The sequence below is a fragment of the Molothrus aeneus genome, chromosome 6 (assembly GCF_037042795.1).
Source record: "Molothrus aeneus isolate 106 chromosome 6, BPBGC_Maene_1.0, whole genome shotgun sequence".
Lineage (NCBI taxonomy): Eukaryota > Metazoa > Chordata > Aves > Passeriformes > Icteridae > Molothrus > Molothrus aeneus.
In genome coordinates this window covers 27921982-27949317 of record NC_089651.1, presented here as the reverse complement: position 1 = coordinate 27949317, position 27336 = coordinate 27921982, and the positions used below count along the sequence as shown (strand labels likewise).

Genomic DNA, 27336 nt, shown 5'->3' with positions numbered 1-27336 from the left:
ACAGCTCATGGCCAATTTTATTGGACCACCTAGGGAGTCAACTTCTGTATTGGGATCTAATACAAAGAAATCCTGTTCATGCAATCAAAACATGGGCAAGGAAACATCACTAATGTCCCTTGGATGTAAACCTGTGTGTTACTGCACATAAAATCCTTAAAAAGAACGAGACTTATGCTCTCTTAAGAGATTCCTGCTGCTCTAGATAGATAGGAAGCATGACCGGAAATTTCTACTAAGATCTGTATTTTTCCTTGTGACTAAGGAAAAAGAGGACAAGGCCAGCCTTCAGGCTGAAGTGCAACATTTGCGGGAAGACAACTTGAGGTTACAGGAGGAATCCCAGAATGCAACTGAAAAGCTGAAGAAATTCACCGAATGGGTTTTCAACACAATTGACATGAACTGAGAACGGTGTACGGGGAAGGAAACTATCTGTTATGAATATTATTACTGGGACTTAAGCTTTAATGCCACCTTAATTATGACATGTGAAAGTATAGTCAGAGCAATTCCCTGTTCTTCATCCTCCAATAACCCTTTTTTGCATCTCTGCGCGCACTCAGAACAATTGCAGATCAACAATCAATGTCTGCCTTTTGTAGAAAAAACAAAGTAAATAATTTTAAAAAGGTAAAATAAAAAAATAAAAGTTTAACTGCTAAAATGTGAATGTCTATTTTTTGCACATTGTCTCTTTATCTGTTATGTACAAAATGATTTGGAGGCCAGGATCAGGCTTGCTGTTCCATCTGCCTCTGTTTCCATTAACTCCTTTCTCTCTGTTTCAGATAATCTGCTTTTCCTTGCAGCTTTGGCAAATATTATGACATCTAGAAAATTAGAAAGAAATGTTTACTTTACTGCTCTTCTAACATTGTTTTCTGAAGTATGCCACAGACAGGGGGATGTAATGCAATGTTTTAGGTGTCTCCTTAGCAATTTGCGCTTGGTTACTTGGTTAGTGCTACTTTCCCATACATTGCAGAGAGCGCGTGTCCATAGTGTATGGTACAGTACAACCAGCATCACAGCTTAGAGAGAGACTAGAGAGGTGAGCCATGGGTCAGGCATATTATCACACATCGATTGCATTAGCATTTCTGGTGGCCTTTGTTTCCTGTGGAAACAATGGCTGCAAGTACCTTTACAAACAGCAAAACTAGGCATGCTGCAGTTCATACAACATCAGGCAGGCTGAGACATCAGCAATCCAGCAACAGTGCTCAGTTAAGTACAGCACCCTGCCCCCTTCCAGGGGAGTCTGGTGCTTGCATACATGCAGGAGACTTAAGCTGAAGTTGTAAAGAGATTAAGATTTTTTTTTTCTCCCCCCTGAAATGTTACCATGAAAAACCACACAAACTACCACTGTGTACCTGCCCTCCCATTCTGTTTCCCTTGCCTTCTCAAACCACAGCAGATTTGAGAAAAGTTTATTCAAGTTGTGTTTTGTTGCATGAGAGATCTTTATAAATCCTTTACTATGGAAGATAGAGGAATATGTAAAGGGGAATTAGAGAAGTGTATTTTTCAAAGTACTGGGACAGGATTGGAGCTCTGAAATCCTGAGTCCCCAGTGAAATTGTCTCTCACGAGATTTCATAAACTGCTTCATGCCAGCAAAGTTGATTTCTTGTTTTTTGAAGGAACAGCTAACTTGCCACAACATGTTACCTCTACAGAAAATACCTTTTAGGTGTCAAAATACAGCTTTTAAGCACCGGGGTCTGCACAGGCATTGAACTGTGCAGTGTGCTGAGAAACCTTTTCTACTCCCTTCTGAGGATCTAGTTACTACCTTAGTAAATATTGCCTTCCATAAAGTGCAGTGTATTTGGGGGTTAATTTCGAGAGCATCCTCTCACTCCCCTTTTATCACATTCTCAAATAAACAGATTAAAATCACTGGCACAGTCTTGTCAAAGACTTCCATGCTTTCTTCAAATCCCTTTTTCACGATCTTTAATCTTGCTGCACACTACACTTCAACCTCAAACTTCATTTGTGATGCTAATCCCCATGGAGTTCTTCTCTAATGTTTTGTCATGGAAATGGATCTCTTTGGAACTATTTCTGGAGTGCTTTTGTAAAGGTTTAGAATGTCTTGGGTTTTTTAATGACTTGTATGAAGGAGATTTATATGATGCCTGATATTATTTGTAAATGGGAAATATTGCTAACATCTCTGAGCATCCTGAAGTCTTGCTTTTATTCTCTTTTATTTTTAAGTTTGGTTTTATTTTATTTCAAAAAATATTTTGGGACTTGGGGCAGACTATTTATTAGAGTTTTGCAACAGAGTTCTTCTTGTATGATGCCACTGAAGGCTACTTGTAAAATTCTGACAATAAAACTCATTTTAAAGGTTCTTCTAAACCATTTTCTGATTTTGTTGGATTTGTTAAGACTTTCCAGTGTGTCCATTTCTTCCTGTTTTCTTCATGTACCACTTTTCTCAGTACTTATTGATACAGGAGTTCCATTCTCTATTAGATTCCTAATTTTTATCCCTTTGAAGGCCATTACTTGGTAAGTAAAAAACACTTAATCCCTTGTCTTTTTACTTGTATCATTGCACAAATATATCTTCTTCCCCGGTGTACTAGGGTTTGCTACCTTTAACAGTTGCTCCGGGCTTCACCAGAGTGTTATAAAGGAGAGGCAGTGGGTTTTTTAAAAATTTATCAGGATTTTAGAACTGACTTGGACTGAAGCTAATTTAGGTGAAAACCAAACTGTCTTAGCTCATCTGCCTAAGGGCACACAGAACTTTAAGTGTCCCAGAGCCAAGCCTGCAAGTGTGCAACATCAGGTTTTAGGTTTGGGAGGGTGGGGCAAATAACCCGTTTGTTTTGTTTTCCAGATCTCCATCATTCACCTGGGAGATGACCTTGGAAGTGTTTTGAACAGATGTTGTTTTGGCCCACTGGATCAGCATTCCACACAACTTAAAAATGTGGAACTAGGTCAGTCTGCAGCAAAGTGTCTTCCAGTTCACTGAATAAATCCCTACAAGGCATGTGGGGAAAGAAAATTCATCTCTTTCTAGCATGAAGTTACTGGACCAAGAGAGCTGTGAAGCAGCAAGAATAAATAGAAACATCTGATGAAAAATTGAGGTTGAATCTTGGAAAGAAAACTAGATGCTGTCTTATCATTTGTAATTTGATCCTGGTAGCTGAGCTGAAGGAGAAAACTTCCTTCAGGTCAAGGAGTTGCCCTGTCCACATTCATAATGAATTTATGCTAGAGGTTCCCACACTCCACCACACACAGCGCTAGGTCAGGCTAGACCAGGGCAGGATCCACCTGGCAGGCATCTCCTTGCAGCTGGAGCAGTGACTGGCCTCAGCAGAAGGTGGGTGGCTGTGGGAGCAGTGTGGGTAATAAGGACAACCTTCCTGTTTCTCCCATGTTTTATGTTCTGGAAACAATTTACTATTCCTTGTCTACGTTCCAGTGCAAAGATGCTGTTTCCCTGTGACAAATTTTTGGATAGCTGGATGTGGCTGGTACAGCAGCAGCAATCTACTTTCTTTCAAAATCCCCCAATCAGGGTGTGGGGATGTCACCACAGAGGGGCTGCAGCCTGCATGATGGATAATACTCTTCCCAAAAGTGGTGCTGGGCATGGCTAACAGGCCAGAGGGTGGTAACTGGGTGTGGTTAGCAGTGAGCTGTGAGGCACACGGGAGCAGGGGTTGTGAGGGGAGAGGCTGGTGGGAAAGGGCCTGGGGGAGCTTGTTATGGGGTTAAGGGAGAGGAGATGGGGTGAAACGTTCAGGTTTCACTCATCTGAAAGTGTGGTTACTGTATGATAGCTTCTTGTTTCTGTGGGAGGTGTGTTCCAACTCAGCGAACAAGTAGTGTGAGAGCCTTTTCCCCAGTTCTTTCTTTGAGGGAAAGGTCCCCATAAACCAGGCACAGCCTGGGAGGATTGACTGGTTTGCTTCTAAAACCTTTATGTAATTCTCTCATCTCTCAGTGCCTTCCTTTGGGCTGACAGCTAACAAATCCTCTTTTTAAGCAGTCAGCTCTCTCCTGGCAGACAATTCAGCATGGTGTTAGCCCTGTATGTGAGCAACTTGCTTTGCTGCAACACAGCAGGGGAACAGGAGGTTGCAGTTTATCTGCTGGTATAGCATCCAAAGCTGGATTCCTTGGAAGAGAGATGTCCCTTCTCCACAGGAGCAGACATGGGCTGTGCTGAGGGAGTTACTAATGGAGGCAAGTTGAGCAATGAGATGATGAGGCTTGTACAGATGCCTTCACCTCTTCCTGATAATGGCAGTGGTCAGGAAATCCTTACTGGGCTTTTTAAGGAAATACTAGGGGGAAAAGAAGCTCATAGAAATATTCAGAGCTCTGCAGTAAGATCCCCTTCCCCCAGCAGCTTTGGCTGGCCATGAGGGGAGTGGGGCTGGGAGTTTATGAGTTGAACTTGTTGGAGCCCCAAGACGGGCTGTGGCTGATGGCAGCCACTTACGTCTCCTTTCTGTAAGGAAGACTGGCTGCAGCCACTGTTTGGGAGAGGCAGATCCTCTCACACTTTCTACAGCAGCAGCCTGAGGAATCAGTCAGCTTTGAGGAGACAGAGCTGCTGGGGACCTTTTAGGGTTTTGCCCCTCTCAGTAAGTAAGGTCTCAGGAAGCAAGTCCCTCTGTCCAGCTTTTCCTGTGTTTGCATGGATGGACCTTTCTCCTTTCAGAAGGTAATTTCTAAGTATCACAACCTACTTGTGTTTTCCCCAACGTTTTGTGTCAGTGATTTAAAGTGGACTGGGCTGTCTGTGGCACAGCAAAGTGTGGACAATTAAAGAACTCCTATGGGAAGTAAAACCAGTGTGCTGCAGTAATCTGTACATCCTTACCAAACTGCAGGGCTGGGGGCTGCAGAATTTATGCTCTCTCACAAGGTAACTCAGGTTAGAAGGATCTTCAGGATGTCTCTTGTCCAGCCAGTTGCTCTGGACTTTACCTAGTTGAGTTGAAGAAAAACCTTTGAGCATGGAGATGCACAGTCTTTCTAGGCAAAGCATTACTTTGGTTTCTATTTTCAGGGTTATTAGAAGAAAGATGTAACCTCAGCAGCAGATGCACGCTGTGTTTTGCCTACATTCTAAAAGCTTATGACACAGGAGTCTGTACCCTCCATGAAAGTCCACAGCATGTCCTCTGTCTGCAACCAGCAGCAGAGCACCCACATTTGCCATTTTCCCTTTGGTGAGCCTGGCAGGAAGGAGAAGCCTGCAGCTTGGTGGATGCTAAGTACTGTTTGCTCCACTCCACTAATCAACTTCCTACAGTCCAGTTCTGATTAATTTCTAGGGATTTCTTTTTTCTGTACTTGGTACTGCTTATTCATGCTTGATTCAGGGCCTAGATTGAGCCCCCTGGTTGTCCTTCACTCTGTGCTGCCTGCAAGAAGGACACACGTGCTGGGGAGCCACAGCTGCGGGCAGAGGATGCTCCTGGCAGCTGAAGAAGCCTCTCAGCTGCTGGCATGCAAAGAAGTCAGAGACTGAAACAAGGATGTATTCCAGGACTAGGGCTAAATGTAGTTTCATAACCTCATGTTGTGACAGTGGCAAATGCCACCAACTAAAATGAGATTTCACACCACAGGGGCAAAAAAACCAGGGAATTGTCCTAGAGCTGTTCAAAAGCTTATTTCTGTTCTTTCCTCTTGTTTTCCCCCACCTCTCCTGCACTTTTCCGGCAGTTTGTTCACTTTGTCTGGTGGGTGCTGACCACTGTTCTGCTCTTGGGATCTGATGCAGGAAGAGGGGCTGCTCCAATGGTCCTGGCAGCAAAGCTGTGTCTGCCTGTGGCTGAGCTGAAAGGCAAGACTGTGTCAAGCAACTGAAGGACTTGGCTGAATTGAAAATTGAAGAGCTTGACTGCTCACTTGTTTTGTGAAAGGAACCAAGGCACATTTGCATCTCTTTCTATCTCACACCCATAAGGAGTTTGCTTAGCTGGAGCTGGGAGGCTCAGTGATCACTTCTGCTGTATGGAAGGAACAAGCTATGTCATGCCCAAATTGCAATGTGCCAGGGATAACGCCTGGGAGGTGTCTGCCCACACACAGCAGAAACAATCCCTGTGTGCTTGCCTGGCTTTTCCTCCTACAAAGCTCTGGCTCAGTCCAGCTTTGCCCAGAGGAGCAGCCCAGACCTCTGTAGTGCCAGCTTCTGCTGCAGGCATTGCATGGATGGGGGATTGGGGACACTTCATTCTTGTTTCCTCCATGACCCATGCCATTTGATCCTAATAGTGGGATAATATAAGTGTACATCTATTTGCTTTTATCATTCTTTGTAGCACCTTAATTTTTTTAGAAAAGGTTAGGTGTTTTCAAGCTGTGCACAACCATCTGACAAAAGCCATTATTCCATGTTATGCTTCACATTAGTAGACTGGTCAGTCACCACCATCTACAAGTCCCAATAGCATTATTGACTAGTAGATTGTTTTGTGACATCCTCTGCTTTACGTTCTTCCTCAGGTGAGGCTCAACACACAGGCTGGGGGAAAAGAAGGGGCAGAGAGGAGTACATAGAACTGGCTTCTTGCCCACTCAGTATTTCCCTCTTCCTGCTTGCTTGTGTTCTGCCATATTTAGAGCTGTTGAAATTGGAGAATTTTGCATATGTGAAGTTTTCTAGCTGGTCTAGTCTGCTAGAAAGTCTCCCATGGAGGCCAAATGTGTGTGAGCTGCACTGTGTTCCCCTAACTGTTCAAGCAAACAAGGAATTGCCTCCTTGAGGAAAACTTGATGAGGTTACACCTATAGCATGGAAATGTGAGTCTCTCTTTGTGATTTTTCTTTCAATGCTTCCCTGGACTAAAAGCAACACTCAAACGAGCATTAGTTGCACGGCTCTGATTTGTTTGGTCTGATTTTGCAGTTAGATCTCAGTTCTCCACTAAAACCCTGCAGTTTTTAGCCATATTTGATTTTTAAGTGAGCCACTTTTGAGTGTTTATTAGACAGTCAAAATATGGGACATAGCTTACATAGGGGAGAGTCATTGGAATCACAGCATGTAGTGTGGGCCTCTGGTCTGCTGTAAGATGTCATCCCCAAGTCTTGCAGTCTCAGGCCTGCAACCTGCATCCTGTTGTCTTTGTGGCTGGAGTGGGGAGAAATGATGGGAAGTGCCTCAGAGAAAGGTACTGGCAGGCAAAGACCATCCCTGTCTGAGGTCAAGAAAAGGCAGACAAGTTCTTCACACAACAATCACTGGAGGAGCTGCAGCAGTCCTGGACAAGAGCCCTTGAGGTGTTTTCTCAGCAATCTAGGGGCCAGCAGAACAGGAAAAACCAGGACTGCTTGGTGTGAGATGCCAACCATTTCATGACCAGAAAAGGGAGAGACAGAACGAAACTGTGTGTAAGTGTAACACTAGTCTCTCTCTCTCACTGAAATTTCTCAAGTAGGAAGTGGCCAAGTAGTCTTAGAGCATGCCTGTGGGAAAACAGAACATTTTACTTAAGCTTCATGAGGTGTTGAGAGCAGGGGAGAGAGTTCAAGGGATACTTTCAGTGTAGTCTATTTTAAAATAGACTATTTTTAGGGCTTTTATGGAGGGCAGATTTGAAAATATCAAGTGACAGTGTCTAAATGCACAGATAAAGGCTGGATCAGTTTCAAAAGGTGCTGAAGTGGGTTAAATGCTGAATTTCTGCTGGCTTCTGAACTTCATCTCTGTCCTCACATGAGGGGAAAAACCAGTAATGTTTCCCCATCATAGCTTTAGTTCTAAACAGGAGGTTTGAAGGGAAGGGGCCATGCTTTCTGTAGCACATCTCTTTGGGCTGGGAAAGAAAACAGAAGAATTTGAGTCCTTTGGGACCTGAGAAAAGGTTGCAAAATGAGAAAACTGGCCTAGATTTTTCAAAGGTACCACAGGACTGGCTATGGAGTCAAACAGAGATCTCCCCAGGGGCCTGGTGCAGGTGGGGTACCCAGATGGCAGCAAACCTGGCAGGCCTGCCAGGAGCACGGGGCAGCTCTGTGCTCCAGTGGTCCTGGGCCAAGGCTCCAGACTGAGCTCAGGAAAGGCTGGCTGACCTGCTATCAGGCACTGGGCTCTTCAGTAGTTCTGCACACCCAGTCTTCAGGGCACCAGCGTTCATCATGTAACTGCTACTCTGCACACAGACACATCCAAGCCTTGTAGGTAAGGCATGAACAAAAATCCTTTCCTGCAGTAAGTTGACAGCTCAAGGCATTCAAAATTAGTAGCACCTTCTGAGGACACCTTAATCTTAGTGTCTTCCACTTTCCTCCAAGTTCTCTGTGGTCCTGGTCTGATAACACATACCTGAAGCTAACTGACAGGCAGATTGTGGGATGTACAGCAATCCACTGTCTGTCCAAACAAAACCTTGGTAATCAAATTCTTCAGTGCCTTTTAAAGGAATTTATCAGCCAGTCATGCAGATACATCTTAAATCCTAATACTGTGCTTGCACTTCTGGCATGAAAAAATTCTAGTGGATTTGTTTTCACATTTTCAGTCGATGTAGCATCACAGACAGAACCAGGTTGCTTCTGAAATATTTTTTTAAAGAAATCAAAATATAGAGACATGGGTTGTTAAGCTTCTGGCTTGTCTTATGCTGTGAAGTAGTTCTGGTTTAATTTCTGAGACTGATATATCAATAAATTAGTTCTTATTTAACTGAAACATCTTTGTTACCCTTATCTGGACATGAATAAATCCCAATAAAATAATTTTGTTTATTTGATCTAGTACTCTAGTTGATCTGAAGCAGTACTCCCTATCTGGGGTGCAACTGAGCTCAGGGGTTGGTAGTATCAGATGGGATGGAAGCCAGTCTGGCTCAGTGTTCAGCACTGGGCATCCAGGTACTGATCCAAGAACAGGCAGGCAGACACAGTTATTTCCCTAGAATACATTGCAGCAGTTTGGTTTGGGGACTTCTTGACCAAAGGAGTCACTCAGGTTTGTACATAAACACCTTCAGTTGTCTCCAATCTTAGTCTGGCCTTAATCTTACCTTTTGTATGGAAGCACTCTTAAATCTTTCCCACTGCTCTTCTCTGAGCCCCGTACTTTCTGCTATGCCCTTCTTCAGATGGCAGGACCGAAGTGCACAGTCTTTGGCATGCAGATGTACTGCTGTGCTACCCTCCATTGTGCATTCTCCATTGTGCTCACTATCCCTTCCCAAAGCATCACAAACACTTAATTTTCTAACTTATGGAATATAAACTAAGTTGACATTATTTTTAAGAATAGGCCCAAGAGCCCATCTTGATATAATGAGGTCATTATAACAGAAGTGTTTTTCCCATGTCCTTTCTTTTGAATTTCAGTCCAGGTTGCAGTTTTCCTGCTGTCTTCTCACCTTGTCATTTGGTAGCATATGGTTGTTTTGAAGCTCTTCACAGATAACCCCTGTTTTACTCAGCATATCCTCATGCCACCAGGAGGTTTGTCACATTTATTACTCACTCATTTGCCAGGTAATTTACTAAGTTCCAAACATCATGGCTTTCAACACTCATCCCTCTGATACTGCCCTGGTGAACTCCCTCTGTCATGAAGGTTTGCTCCTTATATCCACCTTTTATTTCTTGTCCTTTAATCATTCATCCACTCATTATCCTGTGAGTTTATATTCCTAGGGATCCTTTGGGGAAGCAGCTTGCTTCATGGACCTCCAGTAGGATAAGCAGGTGCTTTTATGTACTGAGCCTTTTTTGTCCATGCACTTCATGGCCACTTCAAAGGCTTCTAATAGTTTCCAGCAAGAAGACAACATGGGAGATGAAAAGTGAGAGACAGGGAATGTGCCAATATTACCTCTCTTCTACAGACACCCCAGTGGGTACAGAGTTCATCCAGGATGCTGGAAGACTCTGCTTCATTGCATCCTCTCTTCAAGGGGATTTGATATTGCATCTTCCAGGGAAGCATCCCAGCTACCAGAATATTAGCTTAGCTTCTATTTTCTCCCAGCTTTTCTTGACAGATCTCCTTCATTTGGCCTAAAATATGCATTGACTCAGGGATGGGAATTTATAGCCTGGTGACTGTCCTTTAGGTTCTATTTTATCCACTGCTGTTTCAGTGAGCATTGGGTTCCTCCAGCTGAAAGTGGAACCAATGGCAATGAAAATGACTGACAGAACTGCATGCAGCCCACACATGAGGAAGATTGAGAGTGAAAGACATAGAACTGAAAAGGCTTCTATCAACTACCTCTTTCAAATGAAGTCCAGTCTCCATCATCCACCTGCTCCTTTTCCTCCCAGAGAACACCTAACCTATTGAGCAGTCTTGCAGTGTCTTCAGATACTTTGATGCATATGGGAAAAAGGTTGGAGAGAAAACCACTGGAAGTGGAACAATGCAGGGACGTGCATCCCAGAACTCCTACAGTGGGGAAAGGGATGGGGACCTAACATCTAGCAGTTAAGTAGGAAGGAGAAACCTGAGAAACAGGATTACCAAATCCTGTGCTGCACTTGGAGAAGATGGAAAACCCAATTTAAAAAAACAGCATAGAGAAATGGCAGGTTTGAGGCACACACAGTTGCCTTGGTGGAGGACCTGCAAGTAATCCTTGTAATCAAGAACAGGATAGGTGATAGGAAAATAAGTGGGGAGATGCTGAGAGGCATGAAGAGCTCCCAGCTCTTCAGTGTGATGCGCTGGGAGCACCCTGTTAACCCCTCACCATGTATGAGATTTCCCCCAGTGCTCTGGCTTTCAGCTCCACTTTTTGGCCTGGGTTAGATCTTCAGAGCATTTCCCTTTCTTGTGGATGTCACTGCTCTGAGCAAGTGTCTTGCGAATATTCACAACCCCCTGCAGAGGAAGGGAAAGCAGGGATGAACACTACCAGGTGATGGGGGCACAAGGACGTAGCTGAAACCAGGTAGGTATAGGAGGGGTTACAATGAAGTCAAATGACAGCTGATCAGCAAGGAACTGTTTAACTTTTAGGTTTACAGTAGTGATGTTAAGCTCTGGATAAGGACCACTTACCCAGCTGAGCCCTTTGGCACTTCTGTCCTTAGAACCTTCCAGATGCAAATCACAGCTCTCTCTTGCCTGGGTAAAACAAAGCACTTGCACGTATCCCAGAGAGACTAATCCTGCTGTGTTCCCTTAGGAGGAGCTAGGCATAATGAGAATTTTTTTGTAACTATAGTCTGAGATAAAACCAGAAACCCTTTGTAGGTTATTAGCCAATACAATCATACTCCGATGCACTTTGTAATTCACTTTTTATTCATGAGGCCTGACAGCCATTTCCACAATGTGCTTCAGGACTGTGTGGTCTCCATGGAGAGGTTTCTTCTTGCTGTGTCAGGTACTGTGGAAACTGAGAGACGATGAAAAAATTGTTTATGCGTGGTAGCTTTCCTCCATGTTTTTTAAAAAGGTAGGAGAAAGCAGTAAGCTATTGCCAAGACAGACCCAGGCACTTGGCTTCAGTACTCTTTTAATCTCCTTGGCCTCATAATAATTTGGACCTAGCTGCTTCTCCCATCACTACTATGATTTCTTCAGATGTACTCAAAGCTCTTGGATATTGCCAGGTCCAAGAGGCTTTTGGAATGCCAAAGCTGATTCTGTTTCACATTCCAGTCACTGCCCTTACCAAGCACCAGTTCTGGGAACAGCCTTCTGATGGCTGGGAGCTGCTCAGATGGTGGCAAAAACCCCTTGACTTGGAAAGGATTTTCAGCTGTGGAGAGGATTTCTGATCCATGCCGGATGAAGCTAATAAGATCTGCACTGAATTCAGGATGTGCTGGCTCACATTGGGTAGGATTTTGGCAGCTTGCATGGCTGTCAGATTGCAATATTATATGCCTTCAATGGCAGACAGGAACTGGGAGAAGAGCAGATTGTGGCCTGCCAGGCAGCTGGGAAGTAGACTGCTACAGTAGGAAGGATCATACATGGCTGAGAACACCAACTTGTGTAATGATGAATGGGAGGTGAGTACAAGCCACAAAATCCTAGCCTTGTCTTTAGCATGTTTTTCTGACCAGTCTGACAAGGAAAGAAAACCAACAGATTTCTGGAAAAATGAAGAACGCAACATCTGAGAAATTCTCAACCTTTGCCAAGCAATATTTGCATACAGGGGCAAGGAGGTCTTTAAAATATTTTTTTGTGGCAGCTTGGTTAGGACTTCTAGCTGAAGTCCACTGGTTCAGTGAACACAGCAAGATCTTTGACCTTGACAAAAGAAATCAGGCCATGTTCTGTATAAGTGCGTGTCAGAAAGTGTGACCAGAACATGTCTAATGTGTCTCATAGAAGTTCTATTTTAGTAGGACTGCTGCCCTGTAAGAGACTACTTTCAGTTGCTCCTGATTCAGCTGCCCTCAGGGTTTCAGGCACCCCCGAAGGCCTTTCTAGCTGGCCCTGCAGGACGCTCAGTCCTCCTCCCCGCCGTAGGGAGCTGAAAGAACGCGTGGATGCAGACATGGAAGCGTTCTCAGCTGGACACGCGGCACTCCCGGGGCAGCAGCCTGCCGGTGGGATCAGCGGGCAGTCAGTCCTTCCCTCGCTCTGCCTTCTGCCCGTTGGGGGCTCCTCTCCCTATGGGCCGCAGAGCGTCTCAGGGAAAGGCGCGGAGAAGCCGGCAAGGAAGATGTACAGAGCTGCCTGGCGGCAGGGGGCAGAGACCCTGGTAAGCCACGGGGAGGACTTTTTTTTACTTTCCCACGAAGTAAAAAGGGAGGCTCCTACAGCCCTCCCTGCGCCGGGAAGGGCCGTGAGGGCTGGGAAGGCGCGGGGCGCCCTCTGCTGGCGGCTGCCGGCAGCGGCAGCAGGGACAGCCCGGGCCGGCGCGGCCTAGGCCGCCGCTCTGGGGGCGGCAATCTTGGAGAGCCCCTTTTTCGTTTCTCGGATTCCCGGTGAGAGCAGTGGCCGCAAGAGTTCAGGTTTGTGAAGTGTTTCATAAGCCGCTTGTAAAAGATGTCGAGTAGGAGCAGTGCTCCCTGCTAATAAAAACCATTGTGCAGGAGCATGTTACTGCTGGAATTGTGATAAGAGCAAAGTGCAGCCACACTTGGGGACTGCATTGACGCCCGGGTTACGGCAATAAATTGCTCTCTTTTGCAGACCTAAATACCGTCTGCTGGGAAAAAGATCCCAAAGGCTACAATTATAATTTTTAATTGTTGTGTCCACATGTTACTTCCAGAATAAATGTTGTGTTTTCTTTAAGAAACCAGGGCTGATTTATCTTTGGTTTTCAGCTGTGTTTCTGAGGGGTAACTGTGTTTCTCAGCAAGTAAATGCTCTTGATATTACATAGCTGTCATGAGAAAGAAGACGACATGCTGGTAGTTTGGCAGCAGTTCCCTAGTAAAAGAAAGCATATAAGCTTATTGCATGATTTTCCTATTTTCCTCTTGTTCCATATCTTCCACAGATGAAGGCTGGAGAGTAAAATTACAGATTTTACACATCCTTGTTTTCTAGCAAAACTCACTTTTCTCAAGAATGCTCTTTGAACTTTTTGTAAGTGGCAGCTCTGCTCAATCCCTGCTTCTCCTCCTACCTTTTCAAGGTTGTAAGGAGTTTTAGATGTGTAATGTGATTGTCATAGGCCATTTTCGTCCTGCTGTGCCGAATCAAGGCTGTAGACAGCAGAGTTTCTTCTCAGCAGGTAGAATCAGCTGTCAAGTGACAAGAAATGTGCAGTTTCTGCTTTTTACATTCACTGTTGTGGACTAATGGATGTGGTTGCTAGTCTTAAAGCAGCAGTACAACATACGTCAGCTACACTTTAGTGTTTCTTGGGATGAAGTTTTCAGTTGCTCAGCTGGGTGTAAAGTGGAGGTGTGGTCACTTTAACTAATAAGCATCATCTGTAAAATTGCTGCTGCAAATATTTGCCAGCTAAAAGAAAATTGCTGACTGTTTTTTGATGCATTTCAGTTATGTAAGTAAGTATAAAAATAATGCTGGAATGCATTCATCTGTATGTGAAGAGATGGTTTTCTCACAGGGTTTATGAAACAGCTTTTGCCTGATTAGGAGGTTCTTTCCTAGGGGTAGCTGGCAGTCCACTGGACCCAAGGAGCAGCTGGGTGCTGTGTGTGGCTGCCACTGCTGCCTGGGACCACAAATTGGCAGCTACACTGGGTACATTGTTTAAAAAGAAAGGGCAACAGGAGTAGGTATATACTCTGTATGCCTGTGCCCCAACAATGTCCTGGAGGCCAGCCTGCTATTCCCCCTGTACATGTCTATTGCTATCAACATCACATTCTTTCAGCCCTTTTTCTTCATAGGCTCAGAGCTGAAGCACACAGCTCTATTCCGTTGAACAAGCTGAAAAAGAACAAGCAGTTTGATGAGTGGTGAAAAATTTGTCCTTACAGATTTGGCTGAAGAGTATTCTATCTCTGTGGTCCCCCCAGGGCAAGACAAAAACTTCAGTAATGAAGTTGTAGGTAGTGAGCCCTAGCCTCCCTGGCCACAACCAGCAAGAATGGAAGACAAAACTTAAATCACCTGCTGCTGGAAGCTCATCCTTCTACACCTATCTAATTTCTGCTAAAAGAAAATGTGGCTTAGCAAAACTCTAAGTCCTTCCAAAAATGGACTCCATTTCTACCTTCAAAAAGGAGGTGAAATAATGCCAACAGGTAACCTGCCAAGCTGCTATCTTTCTCTGATGGATTTTCTTCTTCTATCCTCATTGTCCTCCTGCTTGTAAGAAATGTTTTGAGAATCTAATTCTTGGGCTCCATGCAAGCAAATGCAATTCCCTGATGTTCTGCTAATGCTGTTGTGGGAAAGAGACTGTATAATGCCAGTGGCAACTCGTACAGAGACATGCCTGTCCTCCTGGAAGCTGCAGCATTTCTCATCCCCTCTACTGCCACAATGACATGAGGTTGGTCCTTATCCTACATAATGTTTGCAAGTACTGCAGCCAGCAAGGAGTACACAGGGTATTTAAACCCAGAAGTCTTTCCCTCTGCTCAGCAAATGAAAGATATTGGAGGTCCTCTAGCTATTCTTCTTGGGGAGGCCATCAGCTGCAGCATGAGGAATCTAAGGGCTTGCCAGAAGACCAGATGTTATGTTCTCAGTAAGGCTGGCCCAGAGATCACATTGTCACTCACAACAACACATCATCTAATTTTCTTGCTGGGCTCATCCTTCAGATCAAAATAATCTCTTTAGCTGCCTCTGACAGGTCGTGTTCCTCTGCCCCACAGAATTCTCAGCATTTGAAACCAGTTTGAAAAGACTCATCAGTCCCACATGTACTTGGCTGTCAGTGCACAGCCAGAACTGCACAGTGTTACAGAGTAGAGAACAAGTATGCATCTAGTTGCAACTGGGAATATTTACACCTTCCTACAATGATTTGTTCATCTAGCTAGAAGCTGGAGAGCAGTTTCACAAAACTTAACACTATAGGTCTCAAATAAACGTGTTTTTTGTACATCCACATTGCCAAGGTGAATAGATTATTAATTATGCAAAAACAGTTGAGTGAGTGGTCCATGACAGGTCAGCTAGCCCAAGTTAGAAGCACTGTTAAAGCCTGATGTGAATTTGGAGAGGAGGAGTGGAGAGAGGCTGCCCCTGCTTAAAACCTTATGTTAATGATGTAGTCATAGCATGCTTGGGATGGGTTCCCCTGGCTTTTTACCCTTCTTCTCTAGCCCAGGTCCTCTCAGGAGTAGGAAGCCTTTTGTCTGTGAAACTCTAATCCTGAAGTGATCCCAGGCCCCAGACTCCCTCCAGATCTCTGTCTTGGTGTGTTCAGCATGTTTTCAGAAGCTTGGTGGAGCAGAGAAGTTGCCTGATATTGACAGACCATCTATGCAATATGAGAGAGCAAGGCATCAAAGAACACCAATCTTGGTTTCTGGTCAGAGAACAATGCCTACCATGCTCTGTTATGCACCAAACTGAACCACCTGGTGTAAGGCACTGGAGATGCTTCAAGGGGGCACCATCAATTATAAATCTGTGCAGCACCTTGTACAATTCAGATAAACTTTCCCAATGCTCTCTCCGCCATTGCAGAATAAAGCTGTAAAATAATAATAGTAACAGTACTCTGCTTTAACACAGGAAACAGAATAATGTTGTGAACTCTTGGCTGAAAATACAAGGATTAGATAATGAACTAAGAGCTGTTTAGGCAGAGGGTGGCCTGGAGTCTTTCTAGTCTGCTGCAAAGTGTACTTGAGGGTCAAGCCTTAATTGGCTGCTTTACATGAGGAACACAGAAGTCTTCTCTTTATATCCAGGGCTGCTTCTGACACAACACACTTTTTAAAATCTCATTTAGGTTTATCTCTTTGTAGAAGGGGGTAGACAGAAATCCAGCTAGTTCTCAGTAGCCTCTGTTGTTCAGTAGTTTATTGCCCAGGTTTACTTCCTCCCAAAATAGTGCTGTACTTAGTTACAACTTTAAAGTATTTCTATAAACTGTGTATCCTCTGACCTTGTCCCTCCTGTGAGTTATTATCTATTCCCCAAGGGACTCAGCAGTTAACATTTCAGAGCTGATGCTCATGAGACTGGCCTGGACTGCTTGCTGAGGTGAGTCAGCAGAGCAGGAGTGCTTCTGCCCCAGCTTCACATCTTCTGTTTGCAGAGCCCCTGGTACTGACTGATACAAAAGCCTGCCTGCCTGTGCCTGGTGCCAAGCACATGAGACAGAAGGGCCAGGTCAGGAACAGAAGCAGGTTTTCCTGTCCCTCATTTGTTAGTATATTGTGGTGATGTTTTATGGGAATGTGTGTTCAACACAGAAACTTTGATATGCTGTACTACTCAAAGTAAGGGCTTCTTTGATTCGCAGCCTGGTTTCATGGGGTCAGACTAGCTCAAAGATATTTGCACTGTGCTGCTTTTGGTGTAAGGAGCCCTGCCTGCCCTCAGCTGTGGTGGCCCCATCGTTCCCTTGCCACAGCTATGTGACCATGTACTCTCAGGTGGCTCGGCTGACCAGGGCTCCAGACCCACTGATATCAGCCCAGGGACCCTCAGATGTTCAGGACAGGAGCTGTGCAACTGTCCAGCCTTTGTGGACAGGCACCAGGCAAGAGGCCAGCATCCAGCACTATGAGTAACTCTGTATAGGGTGCAGCCCTTCTGTGGGTTCAGACCTGATTTCCCAACTGCATCGTGTCACCTGGAGCAGCTGAAGATGGGATGTGATCTCCCCGAGGAACAGGGGTATGCATCCTTTGCTCAAACACCTCTGCGCTAGGTTTCCTAGGCGCTTTTCTGCTAAAGCAGCGTGTGGTGCCTGCTGCTTGCACCCACTGGGTGGAGCAGCTCCCTGCTTAATGTCTGCTGCCTGCATATCCCTGTCCTGAAAGCGTGGGTTCCAAAAAATCACAGAGAAAGCAGAGGCAGACAAGGGGCAAAGCAACAGTGAATGAAGAACTGCTTCTGGCCAGATAGAGCAAAGCTGAATTTTACCAGAAAAAAAAGGCTGGCATATAGTATAAAAACAAGGTAGGGAAAACAAGTCTCCATGAACAGCTATTGATTAATCAAGAGCCAGTACAGGGCTCTAAAGCCCCTTTAAATCTGTCTTTAAGAGCAAGCAGCAAACATAAAAGCCAAAGCCCTCACAAATGTTACTATTATAAGCCCCATGACCCCATTAACTCGGTGCTGTAGCAGTTAAGGCAGGACATCAGTCACAAAGGGCTCCATGGTTATGAAAAGAACTAGTAAAGATGGTTTAATCAAAATAATTTTCTGTAAAATTTGGATATTAGGAAGGTTTAAAGCTTTTATTTTAGCAACTGAAGTTAACAAAGTTAACAAAGAAAAGAAAAAGCAAATTGACAGGAAATTTTTAAAATAATGTAGGGAGGTTGCTTTATTCATTTGCCTAATAAACCCCTGATTCGTCCATTTATTCTCCTCTTCAGGTAAAAGATTGCAAGGAATTTTTTAAAATGTTGGCTACCTAAAAATGTCAACTTGGATAGATTTTCTTCATCTTTGTTATGATTACCACAAAATGAACAAATTCAAAACATAGTTCTCCTTTCCACAGTAGGGTATGGAAGACATTCCCACATGCATCCTGTCACAGACACAGCATTTAAAGAATACTCAGGAGCTTTTTACAGTCTCTTCTCTTTCTTTTCCCCTGAAGTTGCATGAAGCATCTAGAGAAATACCCCACAGGAGCAAATGATGCTGCAGCTATCAAAAGCTCCATTCCATGGAGAAGGTGTCCAAAGAAGCATGACCCAGGATCCTCAGGGCTTGCAGAGCACTCTGGGATCAGTGGTAAGGATGTTCATCTTCAGTGTTGATAAAGAAATTACTCTCCCCTTACTCTTTTCTGAGTAGCAGCTCTGCATCTTCCATCTATAGATCTCTTGAACCAGTTGTCTCTTCTTCTAGATCTTTCTGTGGAAGCAGATCTAGCTTAAATCTACCCCAGCCAAACCTAACACAATATGATAAAGCTCTTCTGATGGGAGCCCATGAACTCAGCCCAACTAAAAAATATCTTAATGTCTCATTAAAACAGTATAGGTATCAAAGTCTTTGAGGTGGTATGAACCTTCCTTAACTCCAGTGCACATTCTGGGCCCAGAGCAACTACTGCTTCCCCATTAGTCCCATGACAGAGTGACCATAAAAGATGAGAAAACAGCTGTAATGAGAACATTAGGAGTGCTGCTGCTGCATTCTTCTGGCCTAGCAGTAGAAACAACAGAGGATCATATTTCTTCCTTCCCCACTGTGGTTTTTTTCCAGAGAAGTGTCAGTTCCTTTCTCAGTTAAACTTTCGGCTTTAAAACTGGACTGACCTGTTTGCCTTCCTTCATGCTGTAGGAATTTCTAGTACCATGGGAGGAAATCTAACCCACCTAGTTCTGATTTAAGCCCTTTCAGAGCAGGAAAAAAACTAAAAGCATTTCTGTAGCTGAGGTGATCAATGTGGAGGCCCTGGTAAAGGTCCATTCTATGTTTTGAAAAAAAAATTCTTGTAACTTTATTCTTTTATACTGTAACATATTATAACTTCTGGAAGTAGGTTTTCCTGAGGTGGTAAGTAGGAGGTAGTCATAACTCAGAAATTGTCTTTACAGGAGTGAATGGAGTTACTCCAGGGTAGATGTCATACCCATGAATAGAGAGCAGCTTCTAGTAACACATAGTTGGAGGAGGAAAGAATATGCAGAAATAAAGGGAAATGGCATATCAGGGTGCCGTGGAGGAGCTTGACTACTTGGGACAGGGAGGGAGATGGGATTGTGGGTATTGGGCAGTAGAGAGGTAATTAGGAGATGTACTTCAGAGACAAGCTTCCTTTATGGACCCAGGGCAGCCACTATGTCCTGTGCAGGGGTAAACTGAGACCCTCTGCATGGCACTGAATGATCTTCTGGCAGCTTAGAAATGCATTTCTATTGTCACAGAACACCTGTGTATCAACACCTTCATTGTTTATTCAAGTAATTTGATTGCTCATCAAAGTGTGTGGTGCAGGCAAGGGAAGACATGATGTTAAAATTCTTTTGCTGCTTAATTTCCTTCAGTGGCTCCTTCCCTGAAGAGCTTCTAATAAGACTGACCTTTATTAGCTAATTAGGCTCATTGAAATGGCACGATTGCATTTAGTTTTTTTTCCTTCTGTGGATACTCCAGATTAAGTTCTCATCATTAGGCAGGTTGGAAGGGGACTTGTAACCATGTGTGGAAGTCAACAGTCCACCTCACCTACCTGCCACAGCTACTGAAATTGGTCAGGAAGCTGTGCCACATGGTGCCAAATAATGAGTTTCGCTATCACTACGCTATGATAGTGTTAACTTAATTCTATACCTATTTTTAGTGAATTGCATGCTTATGTAGATTCAAAATAGTTGTTATATGGCTGAGATCAACCCAGATTCTACAAACAAATCCAGCATTTACAGTGTGGTACAGAAAAATCACCCTGTTACAAGATCAGTCCAGTCCATCAGGCTGTGTTCTACTGTCCTGCTTGAACAATGAAGTTCTGAAGGTTTAGCAAATACTGGAGTCCCTTCAAGTTGTTCTCAGTCCAGCTGCCCTTGGACAGGCCCCAAGTGGGTCATGGTAGGCACTGCTTCCAATCTTTGATAGCTCTTCCAGAAGATTCCTTCCGGATTTCATCCATCTTTTCCCATATCCAGAAAAGGAAGTGGCACAACAGCAGGGTGGCATGGAGTACTTGCCAGCTGGAGAAGCAGTATAACCATGAAATTATACTTGATTCCTGCATCACCCTCTTCCTATCCAGGAGCATCAATGGAATAACTGCTGTACCATACTTTACCACTTTACAGGAAGCAAGAAAATCACAGCATCTATCAGATGAAAGCAGTTCCACATATATCTGCCAGTTTTAGAAAAGAGTTCTTACAGGATTTCCCCATGCTGAGAAAAAAAAGGAAAAAATGGTAAAGTTTCCTTTTCATCATCACTGCTAGTCTTCTGATGCTGCTATTGTTGGTTTCTTAAAGACTTGTTGATTTCCTGAGGGTCTAAGCATGAATCAGTTTTATAATCCAACCTTGGCACCTCTTTCTGTTGAGAAGTTTGAGCTGTGCTGTAGATACTGTCACAGGACCCCAAGACTGAGCTCCCCCTAAGGATGAATGGGAAATTCTCTTGTGCTCTAGACTCAGAATTGGGGAGCACTTCAGCCATGCACCCAAGCGCTTTAAGCATGCATTTAACTTAGGGGCGTTGTACTTCTCTTGCCTTGCATGCTTGGGTACCTTTTTTTCTTTGTGAGGACAGCTTATAACAATCAAGGAATTGCAATAGGAATGTTTTCCAATAGCAAAGCCATTAAAAAGAGGAAATTACAGCAGTGTAAGAAAAACTTAGTAAATAGCTTGTGCTTAATAGTGACATACTCATTAGGTCATCTTAAGGGAATTAGTTGAACAAGGTCTCAATTTTTCCTCTTTGTGCAAAAGCAAACTGTGTTTCATTGAGACTTTACATGTGTAGGAATTCCATACTGCTCAATCCCTTATTATCTTGTGTGCTGTGGGCTAGACATGGTGTTACTTCACCAGCCTACCTTCCCCTGTGCTGATCTTGAGTTGCAGGACTGGCAGCATCCTCTTGGAAGGTCCAACACCAGTTTGCAGCTAGTCCATTCTGCCCACATGTGGCTCTAGAATATCTTCCCTGCTCTTGCCTTTTTAGGGGGTTTGATGTATTTGAGTACTGTTTGCCTGCTGACAGTAAGTCAGATTTATATTTACATGCATTTGTGTAGCAGAGAAATGAATAAATGTTGCTCCCAATCTGCTTTCTCTAGGACATTTGCACTGTTAATGTCTTTCCCTCCCTGCTGTGTCTGCTCCTCACCTCTGGTGCAGCATGGCAAGTAGGGTAAGGACAGAACATCTGAACCTCATGTCAGTTAATGACTGAGGAGTGAGGCAGGTGGCAGGAAATCCAGGGTGTTACGGTGATGCGACTTACAGCATGGTTGAATTATTGTGAGTATTGAATTATTGTGAGTAACCCTGGTAATGTGCAGTTAGTGCAGCAAAGTTACTTAGATTCTCTTAAATTCCTCTATTTGACTGATTGCTGTGATTTGCTGGGGACTAGATGTACTTATGGAAGCTTTCCCAGCAATTTCCTTGCTTAGCAGCTCTACTTTTTGGAAAGGCAACAGAAAGCTGTGTGCTCAAGGAGAGAGCTGAAAGCATCTTAAGGCTGACAATACACGCAGGCCTTTTCACAACACAATCCAATAACTGTAGAAAGCACAAAGATTTTCAAAAAACCTTGTCAGAGTTCTCTGTCCATGAGGTGGGGGAACTACAGCACCTGCCGGAGCCAGTGGCTAATGCAAGTTCCTGGCAGGGCTGAGCAGTTTAAGAACATTTTACTTGCTGCTGGCTAAACCAGGGAATCATTTCACATTTGCATGTGTCCCCTGGGAATAGAGGGATGGATTAAGGCATAGACACAGTACCATTTCAAGCACATTCCCATTCTGGGAATAAACTTATCTGAATTAAACCAGCTTGGAGGCATCCTGCTGGCTCTGCCTTACACAGCCAGGAGAGCTGGGCACTGTCACACACAGACATCCTGATCTGCACACCTTCAGGACCAGCAACTGCCTCAGCTCCATCACAGGGATTCCTAGGGGTGTGGCACCAGTTCATTCCTGACTGGTGTGATATCACCTGGGAACCCTTGGAAATCTTTATAACATAGGTTCTTTTTATCCTCTTCTCTGAGTTGTTATAAAATTCCTTTATATAAGCATTTGAACTCTGATATGCACTTCTAATTTACTGGCCTTCTTTATACTTATCAGAGAAGTGGAAGACATTCTCTTAGTTACTGTATGACCTGAAAGATATTCCCGTTTTGCCTAGAAAATTTATGGAAATGGTGCTTCCTAAAAATACAGGGACAATGGCAAAGACTGTCTTTATAATTTATGCTCTATGCTCATTTAACTCACACTAACCACTGCATCAAAAGTATTCATTTGCCCAAAAAAAAAAGATTAGCTATCAGTTTGTTTTCATGTTCTCTTGGTAACTTTCTACTGTGGCTATAATAGAAGTTTGTTATAATCTACAGTTTAAATTATTATCCATTCCACATCTCCTCTTGCTGCCGCTTATTTGTGTTGCCAAAATCTTGGTCCTCTTTCCTGAATATCATCCATCAGTGAACCTTCTTAGCAAAAATACCAGAAGGCAGTTAGAGATGCCATTCACCAGAATTCAGGGGTGCAATACATATTTTTATTACCAGGGACTGCCCTGTTTACACCGAATTTTCTTGAACATTGTTGGCAATGCTGGTCATGACTGATTTCTTAAATGTAAGTTAGGTCACCCACAGTGCCATCCCATTGGCTTTGTTGATTCAATAGAGCTCCCTGTAGGAGCAAGGGATGACCCCCCCCCGCCATGAAACTATGCTCTATCAGTGAGTGTTTCTCCCGTATGGAAAATTTTCTGCATGTATCTTCTGAGATGCACAACTACCAGATTATTGCTAAATATTGCCTGGGTAAGGAGGAGGTGAAGCAAAGAATCAGGCTAAGGGACACTAGTAAGAACTGACAGGACTTGTGTTGGGGTTTGTACTGCTCATGTTGTTACTGCAGTAACTCCCACTTCAAAGTGTGTAGATGTTGGAGGTGATAGCCTTTATCTTGCTCCCTTCATCAGTGCTCCTTCACAAAATCTGTTTGCACCAAGCCCCAAAAATAAATATAGCTGGTGACTGTGGGTTGACAGCAGAGATTTTGTTTCTCTTTGTAGACAGAACAAGAGGTTCACATGGCTCTATCTGAACATAAAACCTGTGACACAATGCAAACTGAGCTCTGAAGAGATCTTGAACTTCACACTACCATCCCTCTTTGATCATTTCTGTTTTACTCTCACCCCTTTTATATAATTATTTCTTTGCATTTTTGTCTGGTTTATTTTGTATGAGTGCTGCTGGTTTTTTTGTGGTCTGAAATATCTGGAAATTAGTACTTCAGCTTAATATATTTGCTATCTTTTGTATTTACAACCCTTCTGGATCCATTCTGAAAATTGTATTTCAAGGGTATGTGTTGAAGGGGTTGTGGAGAGTTAATACCAGAGATTGTGCATCATACCTTAGCAGTCTCTGTCCACTGTTTAGATAAAAGCTGTAGAAAGCCCAGGGATTTGTTCTGAAAATTGTGAGCAGCTATTTCCAAGACATATAGTCCTTAAGGGTTTGACCTGCCTGAAATTTTTTTGAAACTCATTTGCAATCTGAACAGGTTTTGAGGTCAAACTATACATAAGTCACCCAATAGTTCAGTAAAGTGTTGAAAAACCACTTCAGCAATTTGAAGGTAAAATATGGAGTTTTGAGCTAATAAAACCTATGATGCTTTTGGGCTTTGTCACTGGAGTAACAATGTAAACTCTCTGTACAAGCAGGTCTGGGCTACTTTGGGGGTCAACATCTCGGTCTTGGATTCTGTTTTCACCTAGAGGAAAACCTGAAATTCTCCATCCTGAGATGTCACATCAGCATCAGGCATGTAGTTTCCAAGGTCTGATGTTGTTTAAATAGGATGACTTAGTATTTGCTCCCTACTTGCAGTATTTGGCTACAGCACCAGCTGCACTTTTCTTCATGTAAGAAAATGACTTGGCTCCCGGGCAGAGGGTGCAGGTGGCAGCTGGCTGCTGGACAGCAGCACCATGGGCCCATTCTTTTGCTGCAGAATGGCTGGGCCACCACAGTCCTTTTTCACAACACCTCAAGGAGCAATGCCAGCCCTGGGCTGACCATGCAGCAACTCAGTGCCAGTGGGATGGAGCTACCTGCCAGCATGTTGGCTGAGGAGGTAAAAGTTCTCTTTGTTCTTTGCCATGTTTTCCACCCTAGAAAGAAAATCTGGCCCTAAAAGTCAAGGATGTTTGATGTGCCTGTGGTGGCAGCAGAACTGAAAGCTGGACAGGACTCTTGGGATAGAGCAAATAAACTTTTTCTTGTCAGACACATAAAGAGATACTATTGTCCCTTCTTCATCCTGTTTTCCACCACCAGCTGGGATAACACCAAACCAAACCAAACCAAAGAACAAAAACAAAACAAACCCAAAATCAGCTGTAAATAATTTCAGTTAGGGCACTAATGTTTAATAAAAGTGGAATGCAGAACAAATTGTCTTTAGGTCACCTATTAGAAGAGCACACAAAGTGAGCCTCAGGAGTGTCCCCTGAACTGGAAAAGGATGGCTGGACCTTTTTTTCCCTCCATACACTGCTTAGCCCTGCAGCTCTAAACAGCAGATATCTTCTCCCAGCTATCTGGAAGCAGGCTCTGCCCTCTTTCCAGCACTGGCAATAGCAGTGACAGCTCTTAAATGTCATGAACAAATTCAGCAGGGGAATACAGGAAAGCAGTTGTAGGGCAGCATGTGCCTGCTCTGCCTGTCTCTGCCCTATTATTTCATCCTGTGTGTTGCCTTGCTCTCAGATCATATGCTTCTTATATCTGCAGCAAATTGCTTCAGAGTGGACCCCACCAGCTTTATCCCTCTAGCCAGCACTTCAGCTTTAGGGGCTCTTCCATGGTGGTTTTGTTATTCAGATAATTCTCTGAAGAGAGTAATCACTTTGCAAATTCACCTGTCTCCCCTCTCTTCTTTTTACACTGTGTGTTTGCATGTGTGTGTGTATATATATATATTTATGAATGCACACACACATAGATATATGCATATATGTATATTTGCCTTCTTTAAATATCCATATATACCCTCACTGAAGGTAGCAGCAGAAGTTTGCCAGTGTTTCAGCTGGAGCTTCCTGTAGGCCAGTAAGTCCTGTTGAGGAAGAATCACAGGACTCACTGGCTGAGGATGATGTTTATAACACACTGATTTGAGCAAGGGTAAAAAAAACCAAACAACAAACACCCACAACATTTTTCTAATCTTCACCCATCAGGAGTAATGTACTTTGGTGAAACGATGGGGGAACCTGGAATGCTAAGGAATACTAAAGAACACTAAATTCAGGAATAAATATTTAAAAAAGGATGGTGAAATGTCATTCTTCTCAGAAGAAAAACAAATCTTTACAGCAATGGGCAGAAGTGGGGAGAGGGAAGGAGGAGGAAAAAATGCATTTGTGTTCTGTAAAATTTTGAGCCTTTAAAGAAGGACAGTATTTCCTTTTGTGATGGGTGGGACTTCGGCAGATAACTACCTCAGTGCTTAGTCAATTGTGCTGAAAATCCCTTCCATTATTTAGATCTTGGGTTGTATATGCATTTTTTTAGTCTCTGCTTTAATGCCCAAAGGGAAATGCCAGACTCTGGATGATCAGTTTGCCAAATGGCATTATCTCACTCCACAGTCGTGGCTGTAAGGATGTGTTTTAGGTAAATGAAGGACAGATTTTCTGCTCTTCATAAATCCCCTCTGTTCTAGTGCCCTGGCCAAAGGTATTTAAGTTAAGGTGATGCAGATAAGTCATCTATCCTGGCTTTACAAGGATAGATTTAAGCAAAAAGTGTCATGAGCATGTTTTATCCAGTAGTGTACAAATTAACTTGAAATACAAAGCCCTAAAAGGTTTGTTGACTATAAATATGATTTTTAAATAGGTTTTTTCCCAGTTAGCATGTGTGTGTGCAGAGTGGCACTTTGATCTTTTTTGTTCTTGGGCTGGTGTCATTCACCTGAACTCCAAACATAAATGTGTTGACTCTTTTTTGTCATGTAGTCTTTATATTTGCTTATAGTTATGGAAAATAGGTTTTGAGCACATACACACTTACTCAGAGTTTTCCACTCACTGCAGATGGAGATGTGTTATGTGCTCATTTTAAGCTCTCTTTGGCAAGACAAATGTCAGCCAAACACTAAAGATGATGGACAATCAGATAGTAAAGTGTTTTTGCATTAAAGAGCTTCTGTCAAGCCACTTTATTACTCTGTCACCCGTAGACAACATGCCTCACAGCTGAAGCGTGTGATCTGCTTGCTCTCCTTAGAATTAGTACAATTTCCACTACATGTTTTAGATCCATAACCAATTAATCCTTACCATCAGTACCTCACTTTGTGAGACCTACCTATGCTTTGTGACAGACACACTACTTTTACCAAAAGAATTGGTCTTTCTTCCAGATCACCATGCATGCTTTTCTATGTACATACTCTAAAACTGCAGATGGCTGATTTTGCTAATGTTGGCACAGAGGGCTGTGACCTGCCCAAGAATTTCCCTTCTGTGGTGTCAATACTGCAAAAAATTCAACTCCTAAATTTTTTTTTATTTTAAATAAAACCTCAAGCTGACAGTAACATTTTTTTTCCATGAGTGTATGGTCTACTTTTTCATTCCCAAGTGCAACTACACATCCCTCTTTGAATATATTTTTGTGTCATCTGAACACATGTTTCTTCAGTAATTTGTTTTGGATCTTTAAACTTAACTGTATCTGATGAAGGCAAATGACAAGATAACTGCCAAATTTCCATTACTTGCTATTTTCTGAGTTACTAAGTATAAAATTACAGGCAGGAGGAAGGTGAACTTGGAGGACCCTGGGTGCATTTGGAGGGATCAAGGAATTAAAACCTGGCATGGTGTCAAAGATGAAACCACCTTCAGGCCTCCAGAAAGGAGAAGGATGTGGGAGGTGAGTGACTATTTTGAAACAGGGTGGCAGTGCTGACTGTTCTGGGAGAGACCACAGAGGACCAGCAGGATTTGACAGCAAACCAGGCAAAACTGCAATCAAGAGTGTTCTGCCTCAGCAAGTGCTTGTACCAAGAAGCAAATAGA

General features: G+C 43.5%; 1 protein-coding gene across 2 annotated transcripts in view; it reads left to right on the top strand.

Moving 5' to 3' along the window:
• SIPA1L1 (signal induced proliferation associated 1 like 1) overlaps positions 1-2379 on the top strand; it is a 70455-nt gene extending 68076 nt beyond the window's left edge. For both annotated transcript variants that reach the window (XM_066552948.1, XM_066552949.1), the window contains exon 20: positions 266-2379. In XM_066552948.1, the coding sequence (XP_066409045.1) occupies positions 266-409 (144 nt within the window). In that variant the 3' untranslated portion in view covers positions 410-2379. The remainder of the gene's footprint in view (positions 1-265) is intronic.
• Positions 2380-27336: the final 24957 nt, after the last annotated feature.